Here is a 17590-nt window from a genome sequence, read left to right as displayed (position 1 = left end):
ATAATCTTTTTTCAAGTATACAATTAGACCTTTCAAAAAAAAATAATAAAAAGTTTCTAGCATGAAAATTAAGCGACTTATAATCAAAAAAATGTCGGTACCTGCTTTTCTCTACGAAAAAATCAGTGAAAACTCTCTGTAGTTCCTTTTATATTTATATTATCAATACACTCAAGGAGTTTGACCTATTTAAAATACCTAATTTTGGAAAAACTGGAGTTTAGAAAAATTGATTTTTTGCAATTTGGTATTTTTCAACTTTTACTTCAAAATATCTCCGAAAATACTGAAGATACGAAAAAATTATAAACTACTAAATTGTAGCTTTTTTAATGACTAAAATTAACCCTGAGCATAGATTTTCATTACAGTGAATACTTAGCCAGATATAGCTGTTTAAAACCTCTATTTACCAGCAAACACCCCCATATTCGAGCCCTTTAAACCCTTCCCAATTAAAAACTAAGGGATCTTACGGAATTTGATTTACACAGTCTTATAGCTCTTTAAAAATCCTACAAAATCATTTTTGAAGAAACTTTTTATCGCCAAAAACATACAGAATATTTTTCGAGGTATTCTCAAAAAACCCTCTAAAAAAGTCGATTTAATTTAGAATATGTGTACTGATTTTCAGCCTTAGTAAATGGATTTAATTACCTTCGTAGAAAAGCAACTTTGATACCCTCTCAGTAACCCCTGTTCTACGTTTCTCTTGACCGACCGCAGTATGTTTCTCTACACACTCACAGTAATCAACTGTGAAAAATCTAGCTTTAGTAAATTTAAAGAGATTTTTCAGCGCTGCCTCTTGGTCTATATGGATGGATGTAAACTAACCACTCTATGTTCGTTTCATTTATTACAATAAGGTGTTCGATAAGGTCCGACAGAACCGTCTTATACAGTTGCTTAAAGATAAACACATTGACAAAAATGGTATAATGGGATTTATCTCATTATTTAGATATTTTAGAAATCCTTAAATTATCCTAAAATATCTAAATAATGAGATAAATCCCATTATAATGGCTTATCATCTCTACTTTAACCAAACAGCATACTCCTCCTTATTGTTCAAACTATATTCAGAAGAAATGATTAAAAAATCACTCGAAGAAGTAACAATTGGAATAAAAGACAACGGCAGACCCATCAACAATATCAGATATGCCGATGATACTATACTAATTGCAGAGAATATACAAGACCTACAGGCACTCGTAGATAATGTAGTAAATGCTAGTGAGGAAAGCGGACTAACGCTTAACGCTAATAAAACAAAATTTATGACAATTTCCGAAACACAACAATAAGAGGGGTGCCAATAGAAAAAGTTAAAAAATACAGATATCTTGGTACAATTATTAATGAAAATAACGAGTATACAGAAGAAATAAAAATGAGAATTGGACAAGCTACAGCAACATTTAACAAGATGAGAAAAGTATGATGCAGTAGAGACCTGAATTAGCAACTCAAAATAAGAATATTACGTTCGTATGTGTTTTCGGTGCTGCTGAATGAGACGGAGGCCTGGACCTTAAAGAAAAAAATAAGCAATCGACTTGAAGCATTCGAGATATGGACCTACCGAAGAATGTTAAAAATAAGTTGGGTAGACAGAATAACAAATGTTGGGGTCCCCAGAAAGTAGAAAAAGGAAATCAAGAATATGATTAGGATAAGAAAGTTACAATATCTCGGCCACGTTATGAGAGGGTATAAATATGTGTTACTACAAACCATAATGCAGGCAAAAATACAGGGAAAACGAAGTATTGGAAGAAGACGTATCTCCTGCCTCAACAGTCTGAGGAAGTGGTATAATTGCAGTTCCATCGACTTGTTCAGAGCTGCAATCTCAAAAGTGTAAATAGCTGTGATGATTATCAACCTCCTTAGAGGAGGCGTTACCTAAAGAAGAAGAAGATATTTGACCAAATATCACAGATACTATTGCATGCAATAAAAAAAGTAATCAGTTTTATTTATAACAAAGAAATAAAATCCTTTATAAAAGGTATATTTATTAAAATTCCCTCAAAAGGGCTATATAACAGAACTCGTTTTCGATCTGATAACAGATCATCATCAGTGCTGACAAGATGCTGACATGCTAGCCACCAAAATCAATATTCGGGTAAAAACCCTTTAAACTTGATCCGTCATGGAATCATTGATTATAATTGTTAAATTGAACATGGATGCACAAAATATCACATGTATTCTGCTCAAGGTACCATTTGAGCACAAATTGAGTTGTTCACATGTTGAATAGATGCTGGCAACGCCAGAGTTGAATAAATCCTATTCAACATGTGAACAACTCAATTTAGGCTCAAATGGTACCTTGAGCAGAATACACGTGATATTTTGTGCATCCATGTTCAATTTCACAATTATAATTAATGATTTCATGACGGATCAAATTTAAAGGGTTTTTACCAGAATATTTTTGTATTTTGGTGGCTAGCATGTCAGCACTGATGATGATCGGTTATCCGATCGAAAACTAGTTCTGTGATGTAGGCCTTTTTAGGGAATTTTAATAAATATACCTTTTATAAAGGATTTTACTTGTTTTTTGTAATACATATATGGTATACAGCCAACTATAGAAAAAATTTTCCTCGTGGAGTTTTATTTATGTTTATAAAATAAAGTGCCAAATTAAACCATGACATAACGAGATACTTACCAACTTCATGCACTTTGGAAACCGCTTTCTTACTTCACTGTAGACAAAAAAAAGTGTTGAGGCCGATGAGGCCCACGATTACATAACACTAACCTGGGAACATTCGCTAAGAGCATAGATTATTTAATACACAGACAGTATCGATCCTGTTGACCCTCATACATTTACCCCCACCACATGGATACTTAATTTTTTTTGTATAGAATATAACTACTGTCATATTCTATATGCCTTAGTTTATCTCCACACTAGGGAGAGATATCTTACATAAAAAACTTTTACTGCATTGATTTTAACAAAAAAATTTAATTTAAAAAAGTTAAGCAAGCATTGGCATGTGATGAAAGTGTTCTTATCGTCCAGAGATTTTGAGCTTTTTATTTGTATTGATATCTTGAACGTTAATTTCAGTTCCATTGCTGTAAAGCTCAAAATCTAAATGTACATTGGTCGAAATTGTCGCAAAAGAGTACCAACAAATGTAATACATCATGTGAATACAATGAACATTATATTTTTTAATTGGTAATCTTTTATCAGTAACAATAGAAAGAAAGTACCATCAAATATCAAAATCAAGTTCCATGACAGGAAGTTACAGTTAAATTTCTGCATTACAAATTAATGTATCTAATTTGACTCTGAAGCTTTTAATTCATGGGTGACAAAATTTAAGAAAAAATACGATACTAATTTCATCTATTTCCAGTATTCAAATTCGTATGACAGATATTACTAGAAAAATCGTTATTTAGCTTTTAGTTTTATTGCAATTTCAAGTTGATTATTACGCCTTTACGAGTATACGTAATAAAATGTCACAACAATATTGGCAAAAGATTTTTTGGATTTTTATGCAGACAGCAGTCAGTTTGTTTGAAATCAAAAACTGAATACGGCGGCCTGACGTGACCACGTATTGTGTGAAATCTGGCTAACAATCTAAAAGAACATTAGTTGCGTTCGAGGGTACCTGAAATTGTAAGAAAATTGGATAAACTGTCACAACACGCATGCGCACTTTAAAATAATATAAATAATATCGTTAATAGATAAATATACAAGGTATATTTACCTAGTATAATTTAATAATTAGTTATTAATATTAATTAAAAGTAAATATACCTTGTATATTTATCTATTAACCGTATTATTTATATTAAGTGAGGTTAGAAATTGTCGGCGACAATTTGTCAACTGTACCCGCGAACGCACCTAATATTATTTATTGCTGAGAGATAAATAGGGCTTTTCATCGATTGTCATTTGTTTCGAGCTTCTGTCATGTGTCACATAATATTAATATGTCTACGTCATACGTCTTTGGTTTGTATCATTGGTATACGCCAATAACGCATGACGTAGCTATATTAATATTATGTGACACATGACAGAAGCTCGAAACAAATGACTGTGAATGAAAAGCCCTATAGTTAAATCATATATACCGCTTTCATATATCAGAAATTTAAGCTGTCGCTACAATGAGATATTTTAACTTCTTACTTTTCTGCTTTTTACATACAAAAACAAATAGAAGAAAACAGGAGCAAGATTGTGATTGACCGATAAAATCTAACATAACATCCAAAGTTCTCTTGAACCAATGGTGAGAAAGATTATATAATAAATAGTACAAACATTTAGTAATTTACCTTTAAAATGATTTTGGAAAGTCTTGTATTTTAATTTTGACATTTTACTTCAATTCATTAACCCTTAAAAGCCCTGTGTTACCATATGGCAACATTGAAAATTGGTTGTGAACTGAATGCATCAATTTTGACTAGATGGCAGTACGAGCGCGTTTAAAAAAAGTAGTTTTACATTGTTTTTATATAAATCATAAATAGTTTGTAGATTAGAGTGCGTAAAGACAGTTCCAATTTCAACAATATTTATCTCTGTGAAAAATGGTGGAACCAACTTTTGAGTGAGTAAAAGTACCTTGTATTATAAATATTTATTATATTTTTAAGTATATTTAAAACGTTCAATTGAAGTAAATACTTCCAATGTATAATGGTAAAGACCATAAACAAATGGTATAATTCTTCCAATTTTTTTTGTTGGGTTTGGTTTTTTAGCGGGGATCTATATGTCCCCTTTAACAATATGTTATCTTTCAACATCGACTATTGTCATAATGTTAATTAATGTTGTTCTGAAGCTATTTTCTTGTGGCATTTTTGCAATTAACTAAGTTAATTAAGTTTAATACTTTAATAATTATGTAAAGAATTTTCATACAAATTTTTATACCATTTTACATTGGAAGTGTTTATTTCAATCGTAAGATTTTATTTATTTAAAGTAGACTATTTTTTAATAGTAAAATATGCCGATATTCCAGAAAATTTTGTAAAAAAACTTCAGGCTTTTAAGGGTTACAGTGAACATTATTATGTTATGTTTAACGTAAGGATTAAAGCATAAATGAACGTTGCATAGCTCTTAGTCTCGATATGGATACAATTATTTTATTCTTCTAAACAACTAATTTTATTGTCCTTTTTTCATCTTTGGATGACGTCTTGCTTACAAACAAACTAAATTGCTTATAGTGAATAATTAACAAGAAATTTGTTTTGTTTTCAAAACAAAGAGATCAATTTCATGAACCATATGATAATCACATGAAATCAAAACATACGTTGAAAAATAGTAAATCTTAGATGCCTTTGGTCATTTGAATACTAGGAATATATAAAATTAGAATTATGATTGCTGTAATAATATAATAAGTTTAAAATTTAATTAATAAACATTTGTAATGGCCTCTGGGGAATTTAAACTCATTTCATATCTGACAAAATTGATATTTTTATCATAAAGCATTAATTGCGAGCCTGTTTAAAAATGCAAACCGCCTATCAATTGCTTTTAAACATTTCATAAAAACAATTATTCCTGCTAAATGTTAATTTTAATTTACTTGGATATTTCACCGCATATCAGTAAAAATATACGAATTGGTTAGTAAGTCTCAATGAGACATAAATGATATCATTGTTTGGAAATATTTTAGTCATGAGTATTTAATGTACTGTTTAAAAGCAACAAATGTAATTTTGATAGTAACCCAACACCAATTTCATTATAAAACCTTACTCAAAAATTTTTTTTTTCATTTTTTTTATATTTTTTTTTTCGTTTTTTTCATTGTTTTTATTTTTTTTATTTTTTGTTTTTTTTCTTTTCTTTTTTTTATTTTTTGTTTTGTTTTTTTTTCTTTTCTTTTTTTTCATTTTTAGTAGTATATGCAAAAATAATTATTAGTCTTAAAAAACAAACTCATTTATTTCAGAAGAATTCACATATATTTTCTAATTGTTTAAACTGATCATCAATCTGGTACCATAGAATCTGGGACATACTGTTGCTAGTGTTATATAAGCACCAGCAGAGCAGTTTAAAATTGTCCCAAGATTAGGTTGGCAGACCCAAGAAGTATGAGCAAATACTTGCATGCTTCATACTGAAGACACCATAATCCCTGGCAGGGTAGAAGAACATCTGTGTTGTGTGAATCTCCCAAATAAATTGTTTGTGGTACAAAAATGATGTTGAAAACAACTTCTTTTGCATACACACATTTGAGTAAGGTTTTGTAAAAGAAATTTGGTATAAAAGTTTGTTCATTACTTATTTAAAAATAGTTAACACCTGAAAATACACAATAAAAATGAAAATATGTACTTCAGTACGACTGTGAATATTATTGTTAAAATAGAAGATAAGCAGCAAAAATCCAAGTAGAAATTGTTATTAAATGATGCAAAACAAGGTAAAATAGTTTAGTGCGCGCAAAATATCTGCGGATGGCTTTAAAAGTCTGGAATAATTGTTCTTTTTCTCTTCCAAATTGTTCTATAAGCCATTTTTTATTCATTCGACCTACTGTAAAGATATTACTGTCATGAATCCCTTTTATATCTATTCTTATGTTCACTTACGTAACTTCATCATCATACCTGATATAAGTTGGTTTATCTTTAAATTTGTCACAAACTGGATTGCCATCCAACAGCAAATCAACAACTGGTAGTCCTTGGAATGCATCTAATTCGGTAATATCTCTAATCTAAAATAGTGTGTTTACGTTATTTAAGAAGAAGAAGAAATGTGCTTTATTTTCACTAAAAATTTGACAATTTTATGGATACAGCTTACATACAGTCAAAAAATAACAGTAACAAATACAATTTATTAAATTAGATAAATCGTCAATATACAGTATATGTATAATAGGGTGGTTCGAAAAAAACTTTTTTTTCTTATTTCAGATCGCTATAGTGCGCAAAAGTTGCAATTGGTATAGACTTGAAAAAAGCACTAATTATAATTTTTTTATTAATTTGTCTTCCGGTCGCGCAATGCCATCGAAGTTAGCAAAAATTGTGAAAAATCTTAATTTTTCATATATTTTTTTAACAGGCCAGATGGTTTTAATTGCGTTCCTATACCATGAATTAACTACTAAAAGTATAAAAAATAAATATAAATGCACTTATTATACATTTGTTTCATATCTTCCGGTCGCGCAACATAATACAAAATGAGTAAAATTAGTAGTTTTTGCAAAATTTCGAAGTTTGACTGTTTGGTGCAATTTAATCATACGACTTTTAGAGATGGTATAGTTTAATTCAATTACAATAACATATTTAAAATCCAAGCATATAAGATAAATTTTGATATTCAATTGTTATTCGGTCGCGCAACTTCGTCAAAAACAGCAGACTACCGAGAGGCGAGGCGAAAGTGACGAATGCCAGCGAAGCGCACGCAGCCACAAGTAAAGATACATATGAGAATACCTCTACAATGGAGTATTTGTCTTCTCCATTACAACGAGCTGCCATTCCACCACCTTTTCCAACACTTAGATGAAAACACAACAGGCCCAATAGGATATTCCGGACCAATTGGAAAGGCCCTACCTGGTTGCGAAAGACTAAATAGTATTACGAAATTATCAAATGGACAACAGTACACTGACTTCCCTCTACTGCTAAGAACATTGACTAATGAAGAGATAAAACAGTATGTCAGCAATGACTTCAAGCTTGTTATGAGTATAGATATATATTTACTTTGCCATGCGTTAAGCTAGTGACTGAAGCTTCAAGTAAAGTGTGTGGACACAGTTCCAGAGACGGCTATATTGATTTTAATCCTATTGATTGTGAAATTCCAAAAGTTGACAAGCGTATTCTTAGCAAGCACCAACAATTGTACTTGCTTGAGATATCAAAAGCCATCAAGTCAGGACATTGTTCAGAAGACTTTGTAGTGGGTACGTGATCCTAGCCCAACGTCACATTCAAGATGGCTTACTACTGCAAACCGAGTTTTGCGTTTCTACATCAGTGTGTCCAACCCTTCTGAAAATCTGAGAGAGATTGTCACATTCATTCTCAAATGTTATAATATGCCTATGTGGTTTGCCACAAAAATAAACCACAAATTCACAGATGGGCCTAGACATGATTACAAAATCATTGAATCTTCAAGATACTTAACAGAAGAGCTGCTTCAAGTTGTTGATCCCGTTTTACAACGGAATGCTTACTTTGCCCATCCCGAAAATTTACTTTTGGCTATGGTAACTGATGAAAGAAACCATGTCCGAGAGCTGGGCTTTAGGCGTATCATGAAGGAAAATCAAGCAATATCTGAAAGTGACTCTATCAGAATCTTTAAACCACCAAACTTAAACTTTGAATCTAAATAGTATTACGAAATTATCAAATGGACAACAGTACACTGACTCCCCTCTACTGCTAAGAACATTGACTAATGAAGAGATAAAACAGTATGTCAGCAATGACTTCAAGCTTGTTATGAGTATAGATATATATTTACTTTGCCATGCGTTAAGCTAGTGACTGAAGCTTCAAGTTAAGTGTGTGGACACAGTTCCAGAGACGGCTATATTAGAACCACATTATTGCATCGCTCAGCGATGCCAACGATTAAAATCAACAAATGGTAGTCCTTCACAATCAGGTAGGGCCTTTCCAATCGGTCCAGATATTCTATAGTGCCCGTTGAATTTCCATCCAAGCGTTGGAAAAGGTGGCGGAATAGCAGTTCGTTGTAATGGAAAAGACAAATACTCCATTGTAGAGGTCTTCCCACATGTATCTCTATTTGTGGTTGAGCGAGCTTCGCTGGCATTCGTCACTTTCGCCTCGTCTCTCAGTGGTCTGCTGTTTTTAACGAAGCTGCGCGACCGAATTCCACTTGAATATCAAAATGCTTATATGCTTGGATTTTGAATATATTATTGTAATTGAATTAAACTATAGCATCTCTAAAAGTCGTATGATTAAATTGTACTAAACAGTCAAACTTTGAAATTTTGCAAAAACTACTAATTTTACTCATTTTGAATTATGTTGCGCGACCGGATAATATGAAAAAAATGCATAATAAGTGCATTTATATTGATTTTACATACTTTTAGTAGTTAATTCATGGTATAGGAACGCAATTAAAACCATCTGGTATGTTTAAAAAAATATATGAAAAATTAAGGTTTTTCACAATTTTCGCTAATTTCGATGGCATTGCGCGACCGGAAGACAAATTAATAAAAAAATAATAATTAGTGCTTTTTTCAAGTCTATACCAATGGCAACTTTTGCGCACTATAGCGATCTGAAATAAGAAAAAAAAGTTTTTTTCGAACCACCCTAATGTATAAGAGTATTAAAGTAAAGCAGAAACAGAACTCAATATATTGCAAAAACTATATAAATTGCAAATTGAACATACAACATATAAAATACAACATTAGGAACTAATAAGTTTAAGCTGCTGCATATGAAACCCAATTTTCTTAGTTATTCATTAAGAAATTCTTCTGTTGAATAATATGGTCTTTTAGATAGATAAGCTTTTGTCATTTTACGGAACTTTGGGAAAGATGTTGCAAATTTAAGTTGTAATGGGAGATGGTTGTATAGTTTTTTTGCCGAATATAATAAAGATTTCTTTACTAACTCAGTGAACGGGATCGGTAAATAAATATCAAAAAATAAATATCAGAGAATACATCAGGATAATATATTTTGTGATCCAAGTATTTTGTTGTTAAAGATGTTCAAAATTGTAAGCGTTCAATAGTAACAATATATTATTAAAAAATCACTTTAACACTTTTCTTCTTTTCTCGATTGAGTATTAGTTTTTGTTGTACATATAAATTATTACAATCACTGAATAAATAGTTAGTGAAAAAATTATCACATTTATTAACTGAATTAATAATTTGCAATTATACAAATAACAGTTATCCAAGAATATTCAAAAGCCATCTCTTAAAGTTAATGATGACATTTTCAAGTAGAATGACATTCTAGACAATGTTTACATATCCATATCAGTGTGAATTTTACTACACGTAATTTGCCGTGTAAAGACAGAAAAATAGGGATAGCCGTAAAATATTTGCGAATTATGTACCAATGGCCTTAAGGAGATTACTTAAAGTATAGTGGGTAACAAAGTTGCTAGTCTGGTGTTGAGACTGCCTTGAGTGGACCAAAACTTTTGAGCGTGGTAAAACGGCGAAGGTTTCTTATTTGCGGACAACTTGCATGAATAAGATATTTCCTTCTTAAACAGAAAACAACTGACGAGTCGCATGCGTAGAAACATTTTTAACTAACTGATAGATCTTAGAAACATTTATTAAGACAGCAGCTAAAGCGCTCAGCCGTCAAGTGTATGTATGGTACGAGGAGGACCACACTTTCTTAAAAACAAAGAAACCCTTCCGTTAAAAATGTAAATTAATATCCAAAATAATATAGTATACGCTGTGAGCTCGTACGTAGAGGGGATATTTACAAATTCGCGAACGCCAGTAGTGACAAGTTTGTAAACGTTTACTGGAAATTTGACATAAATGTCGAAAGTGATTAATTTAAAATTAAAATTAAAAACATTAATTATAAACAATATTAGTTGGTCAAAGCTGTGGTATATATTTTTACCTTAAATATACTTACGTTTTAAATACTGAATTTAAGTTTTTTTAATGTTCCGTAATATCTAATTATAAATAATCTATGATAATCTTAGCGCCATCTACACGATTATTGTCAAAGTATCCGAAGTAAGAAATTGATATTTTATCAATAGAACGTCAAAATGATTAGAAGAATCTTAAAAAAATCGATTACAATTTAATTACTTTTTTGCGTTGTAAATATTAAGCGATAACAATTAAATAATAAATTTAAAAATTACCGGTAAAAGTTGAATTAGTAACCGGTAAAAGTTGAATTAGTAACCGCTAGGAGCGACACCAGCGAAGCTCAGAGCGTATAGCCAACTAACAACTAATACTCTGGGCTAATTAGCAAAATACAAGGAAAAGTTATTTACCAGCAATTTTATTGCTGGAATCGAATCTTATGATTCTATGTAATAATAATATAGTTATGCAAAGTCCACAGATAGTGTGCTACTTTTTTTATAAACAAAATGACGCCCGAAAATCGTATTTTTTTCAATTTTTGCTCTATAACTCCAGAGCTTTTAACTTTACACCACAAACACCCAAATAAAAATTCACCGTAATTAAACTCTGCATAGAGACATGTTTTTCCCAATTTCCTTCGACGAAAATTTTCCCCGGAAAATGCGGTTATTTTCAGTAGTAATTGCACAAGAGCTCTAAAATTATTGAATTTTTCCCAAATGACACTTTGACAGTTTTAATTTCACGAGCCAAAGGCGAGTGAAATTATGTCAAAGTGTCACGAGGGCCAAAATTCTATATTAATTTTAGAGTTCGAGTGCAATTTGTTGCGATTATTTCATGAATAAAACTATTCAAAACCAAAATTTTATTGTAATTTATTTATGTAAGTACAAATTAGTACAATTAAACACAAAGTTTTTATAAATATTTGACGATTGAAAGTCATCACTTTTATAATTTTTAAAACATTAATTGTCATTAATGTCACTGAATGTATTTTTTCGTAGCAACGAAGGGCATCTGACGTAATATACTTAACGACGGGCAATTATCAAAAATTATCGATTTAATTCAGATTTCTGTAGCTTTTTATTGGTCAGAATCTCCTATGAATGAAATAATCAAAATCTTTAATTTTCAACTAAAATTTTAGATAAGTAATTGTTTATCAATAATTAAATAACTTGGTAATATAAAAGCTCTTTTCGTATAGACTATTATAATTCCAGAAGCCGATGGAAATTGAATGAACAGTTTAGCAACAATTGAATTGTTGATTAAAAATTTACGGTCGCTATAATAACCACAATAATTATGATACATAAGAATAACTATGATTTTTGTATAAGACACTGTACCTATCTAATGTACTTTACACAATTGAAATTGGACTATTTAAGCGGCCTCAAGAATATTTTAAAATTATAAAAAAAATTTGGTTTATAAACAAATAGAATATCTCGGGAAATATTAAATTAAATCATGAAAACGGTATTGGAACAAAAAGGCAGGAAGCTTCTTTTAAAAGAAAAAACGTTTAATTGTGATGAGCAGTTCCTGAGATACAACCAGTCAAAGTTGACCGGCATTTACGGCAAAGATATAAACAATAGGATCATAATTTTCGAACCATCACCATTTTATTTCGGTCCTCTTTCTCCACACCAATTTTCATATCTTTAAAATGCTCATAACATATATTATTATAATAAACACTATTGATATTACGAGTGAAAATTGCCAAAAATAGCAAAATTCCAATCAAAAATTAGGTTGGAGAAAATGTAATCTCAAAGTTCAAAATCGGTATACGTTAAAAAATGCATTTTCTCGGCTTCCCATGGAGCAATTTTCTTCATTCTTTTTTTGTTCCCAAGCAACTCGAGAAGAACCATCTAACCAACATATTATTAAATGTCAAACTTGCTTTTGTTTTGTCATAATAGATTAATTTATTTATAAGAAAAGAAAACTACATATTTTTTCAGTTGTAGACTTTTTTTTGATAAACTTAGTACAAGTGTACCTTTTAACGTTAAAAACACAAATATTCTCATTTGAAAGCTGTATAATTATTTAAACAATCTTTATTTAAACAAATTAAAATTTTTTTACTCCACGGCCGCTCAGTAACGGCATAAACGCTGGCATCATACGCCAGTAGACGTGGGTTCGAGCCCTGCCAAAGACAAACCATTTTCATTTCCAATAATGACACGAGCCGTCTCACCGTGCCTCGGAGAGCACGTAAAGCCGTCGGTCCCCCTGGGCTAGTGTACATCGGCACTAGTTACTTAAAACAGGGTTAAAGATGTAAATGGCGCCGGAACTATCCGAAAGGATCTCCCCGGCAAAAATGCCATACGATATTATTATTATAAAATTTTTTGTTATAATAAATTAATTTATTATAACAAAACAAAAGCAACTTTGACATTTAATAATGCGTTAGTTAGATGGCTCTACTCAAGATACTTGGGAACAAAAAAAGAATGAAGAAAATTGCTCCATAGGAAGCCGAAAAAATGCATTTTTTTTAACGTATACCGATTTTGAACTTCGAGATTACATTTTCTCCAACCTAATTTTTGATGGGAATTTTGCTATTTTTGGCAATTTTCACTCGTAATATCGATATTTTTATTATAATAATATATGTTATGAGTACTTTAAAGATATGAAAATTGGTGTGGAGAAAGAATACCGAAATAAAAAGGTGATGGTTCGAAAATTATGATCCTATTGTTTATATCTTTGTCGTAAATGCCGGTCAACTTTGACCGGTTGTATCTCAGGCACCACTCATCACAATTAAACGTCTTTTCTTTTAAAAGAAGCGTCCTGCCGCTTTTTTTCCAATACCGTTTTCATGATTTAATTTAATATTTCCCGAGATATTCTATTTGTTTATAAGCCAAATTTTTTTTATAATTTTAAAATATTCTTGAGGCCGCTTAAATAGTCCAATTTCAATTCTGTAAAGTATATTAGACAGGCATAGTGTCTTTTTATACAAAAATCATAGTTATTCTTATGTATCCTAATTATTGTGGTTATTATAGTGACCGTAAATTTTTAATTAACAATTCAATTGTTGCTAAACTGTTCATTCAATTTCCATCGGCTTCTGGAATTATAATCTATACGAAAAGAGCTTTGATATTACCAAGTTATTTAATTATTGATAAACAATTACTTATCTAAAATTTTAGTTGAAAATTAAACATTAGGTTGGAAAAACCCGCATTTTCTGGGGAGAATTTTCGTCGAAGTAAATCGGAAAAAACACGTCTCTATGCAGAATTTAATTACGGTGAATTTTTATTTGGGTGTTTTTGGTGTAAAGTTAAAATCTGTGGAGTTATAGAGCAAAAATTAAAAAAAAACACGATTTTCGGGCGCCATTTTGTTTATAAAAAAAGTAGCACACTATCTGCGGACTTTGCATACCTATATTATTAATATATACAATCATAAGATCTGATTCCAGCAATAAAATTGCTGGTAAATAACTTTTCCCAAAAATGGGCTATTCTCCGATAATCTGCCCAGACTATAAATATAATGACAAAGTACGTACCTTATTGTTTCCAATGTGAAGTATCTTCAAATTTGGAATCTTCTTGTCTAATTTCTTTAAAAAGTTTAATAATTGAATTTTATTATCATACAAATTAAGTGCTTCTAGATCTGGTATATTTTCAGCAATGATTTCAATAACAGCCAAAAATACTATTGGTTTAAATAAAGCACAGAAGTAATTCTGTAAATCTGGATCTGCATGGAATTTCGTCAAATCTAAAGCCTTAGTAGGAGCATTATATCTTTTGGCCATAGTCAATTTTATTTTTTCTTTGAGCGAGTCAGTCATTTCCACATTAGGAGTACCAGCAAAGACTCTAATAAGTAGTTTAAAACCATTGGGTAACTGAATTTGTCTATCGAGGTTGTTAAGCTTTTGGGCAGCTTTAAAATCATCTACATAAAAGTTTACCTGGGTTCCATAAACTTGCCACTGAAAAAAAAAAGAAAGACTATGAGTGTATGTATGTTTGGCTAGTGTTAATATATATGTAAAATATATATTTTTTAATAATTCATGTATTTTTAAACTAAATATACAGTTTAATATGAGGCCACGAGAGTGGCCTAACTGAGAAGAACATTACTTTAAATTTTTACATAATCAAAGAAAATAATTAGAAGCTAACACAATGTCCGATTGTTTTAGTTATATGTCGACCAAGAATTATTATTGGTGAAGAAGTGTAATATGCATTTGTAAAAAAATTTATTCTTTCAAAAATGGAAGTGTTACGAAGTTCTGAAAAAAATGAAAAACAAACACCCCACTCTAGACATAAATGAGATAAGACGAGAAAGAGACAAGTACCGAAAACATTACCTTTTAAATACAAATCCCGAAAGTCACAAATATTGTACTCTACCTGAAAACTAAAAGTACCGAAAGGAACTAGTATGAAGTACCGGGTATTGATAGTTAAAGTAACAAATCGTTACAAATATTAAAAAGTAACGAAAATTTACATCACTAAAGCAAAGTATTTTGTAGCTGATCTGCTTTTGATCAGCTATTTCATTATAGTGTATTAGTCCAGGGCGCATCTGTTTTGTTTTGAGATGGACATTGAGAGGTGACTCATATTTTTTTGCAGAAATTGCTTGGTGTTAACTCATATAATGATAATTGAGTTATCCTCCCACTCAAAAAGGTCCGGAACATTGTTTAATAAATAATCAAAATGTCAAAAAAAAAAGGAAAAATTCGATTTTTTTTCTTCGTTTTTTGATTATAACTTTAAAAGTATTCACTTTCGAGAAAAGTTGCACTGACATAAAAGCTGCGTAATTAAATTTTTTACAATATAGGATTGGTTAAAATTTTAAAAAATTGTCACCCGTGTTGCAAAATAGCAATAATTGCGAAAAAAACGTAAAAAAACAAGTATTCGCATTTTACGTTTTTCAACTATTTATGCTAAACTTAGGACCTTCATATTTTACCCAGAAAAACTATGATATAATAAATACTGTAGAGGCACCACATGGGGGTCCTCAGCCTCCGTACTCAGATCATCCGCTCTCGGACTCGTATACTCGGCGGCTGAATATGCTTCGCCGGTATAGCAAACACAGGAAGATTATTGACACCCAATTGAACCAGACAATGCGAATGATCTCAGGTACAATTCGACCAACACCAAATTACTGGCTTCCCATTCTGAGTCACATTCCACCGCCGAAACTAAGAAGTCATTCTCTTCTCAGAGAATATCGAAAAATCGAGGCTAACCATCAACTACCCGTCCACCATGATAAGCTTGATATCGAAATAAACAGACTGCGCTCCAGATATCCTCCATTACTAAGGGCCACTTCCTTACATCAGGAAAATTTCGACCTCACCAACGTTTGGAGAAGAATGGGAGAGCGACTCACCACAGGAAGCACACCAGATGGACTGTATCGATCAGAAACCGCCAGGCTTTGAACTGCCCCGCAATACATGGACGGCGCTGAACAGAATAAGAACAGGTACCGGTAGATGTGCTGATAGCTTGCATAGATGGGGAAAGGCACTTACTCCTGAGTGTGACTGTGGTGCGCAACAGCAGACCGTCCGTCACATTATTGAGGAATGCCCCCGAAGCGATACCCTGGAGTTTTCGATGAGTTCCTGAGTGCGACCGAAAATGTTTTACATTACATTAATACATTAGATGTTCGTTTGTGATACTTCATGTAACGTTTTATATACTTTTTTTTTAAAATTATGTGTTCTTATTGTATCTATGCCATACGATAAATAAATAAATAAATACTGTAAAATTCATTAAGATCGGTTTAATAAATTTTGCAATCCAGCTATCGCAAAAAAATATCATTTTTTCAAAATGTTGCAGGACTGAAAATAAAGCAGATAGCAAGTTGACATTTTTTTACGTATAAAAGAATACCGTACCTTTCATTTACAATTTAAATTAAAATCGGTTAACTGCCATGGCATCAGGAATTTTTAAATAAACATTAATTTTTGGTGCTACGCGCAGGACAGAGGTGTTCGATTCACATAAGTTGATTTCCACCAAAATTTCTTCATCTTTATTTAATATATTATTTTCAACGAAAACTTTTCTTTTATAAACTCGCAAAGTCTGTGTGTGGTTTTGCGTTGCCGCTCCTGCAATACTTAAAGCAGATTTATCGATGGATTCTTATGTAGTTTTATCTTCTGAATCCAAATCTGAAAACGGCATTTCGATATCTCTAACCGTCTTCGAGATAATCAACCTCAAAGTCTAAAATGTGACGTCACAATCCTTTTATTTTCTGCCGACACACTAAACGTCATGTCAGCTGAAATCGTTGCTAGTAAGTAGGCTAGTTTTTTAATGTGAATTTGTTAAGGAAAGCATAGGTTATTTACATTTGAGTTGGACACTTCGTGAATGTCAAACTAAATTTTAAATTAAGTATTAATAAAATATCAATGAGATTTGATAGTGAATATAATTATTATAAAAAATAAATACGATGTTCAAAAATACAATTTGAGTATATTTTGAAAGCAATAATTTATTAACAATTTTAAAAAGGTTTATACGAGTATACGGTCTCCCCTTTAATAGGAGTAATGATAAATGGACTGTTCCATTTGTTCTCAGACACAACTCAAAACACAACTGGCTAGTGAATTCAGTAGGTAATTTTTTTGTTTTTTGCCAAAATTGGCAAAATTACTAATTATTTAGTAATTATTAACTATTTAGTAATTTTTTTTGCCAAATTGGTAAAATTACTGACTAAAAGCACTAGCCATAAAAATGTTGTTTGGAATAAAAAATTATGGTCTGACATGTGCAATTATA

At 31.2% G+C, this 17590-nt stretch overlaps 1 protein-coding gene across 2 annotated transcripts in view; it reads right to left on the bottom strand.

Annotated features, from left to right (window-relative positions):
• LOC114324824 (nuclear RNA export factor 1) overlaps window positions 1-17590 on the bottom strand; it is a 77028-nt gene that overhangs the window by 19100 nt on the left and 40338 nt on the right. For both annotated transcript variants that reach the window (XM_028272696.2, XM_050648246.1), the window contains exons 4-6: window positions 14281-14715; window positions 6676-6785; window positions 2702-2738 (exon numbers count right to left, since the gene is read on the bottom strand). In XM_028272696.2, coding sequence (XP_028128497.1) covers window positions 2702-2738; window positions 6676-6785; window positions 14281-14715 — 582 coding nt within the window. The remainder of the gene's footprint in view (window positions 1-2701; window positions 2739-6675; window positions 6786-14280; window positions 14716-17590) is intronic.

The sequence above is a fragment of the Diabrotica virgifera genome, chromosome 4 (assembly GCF_917563875.1).
Source record: "Diabrotica virgifera virgifera chromosome 4, PGI_DIABVI_V3a".
NCBI lineage: Eukaryota > Metazoa > Arthropoda > Insecta > Coleoptera > Chrysomelidae > Diabrotica > Diabrotica virgifera.
This window is presented reverse-complemented; position numbering and strand designations above follow the sequence as displayed.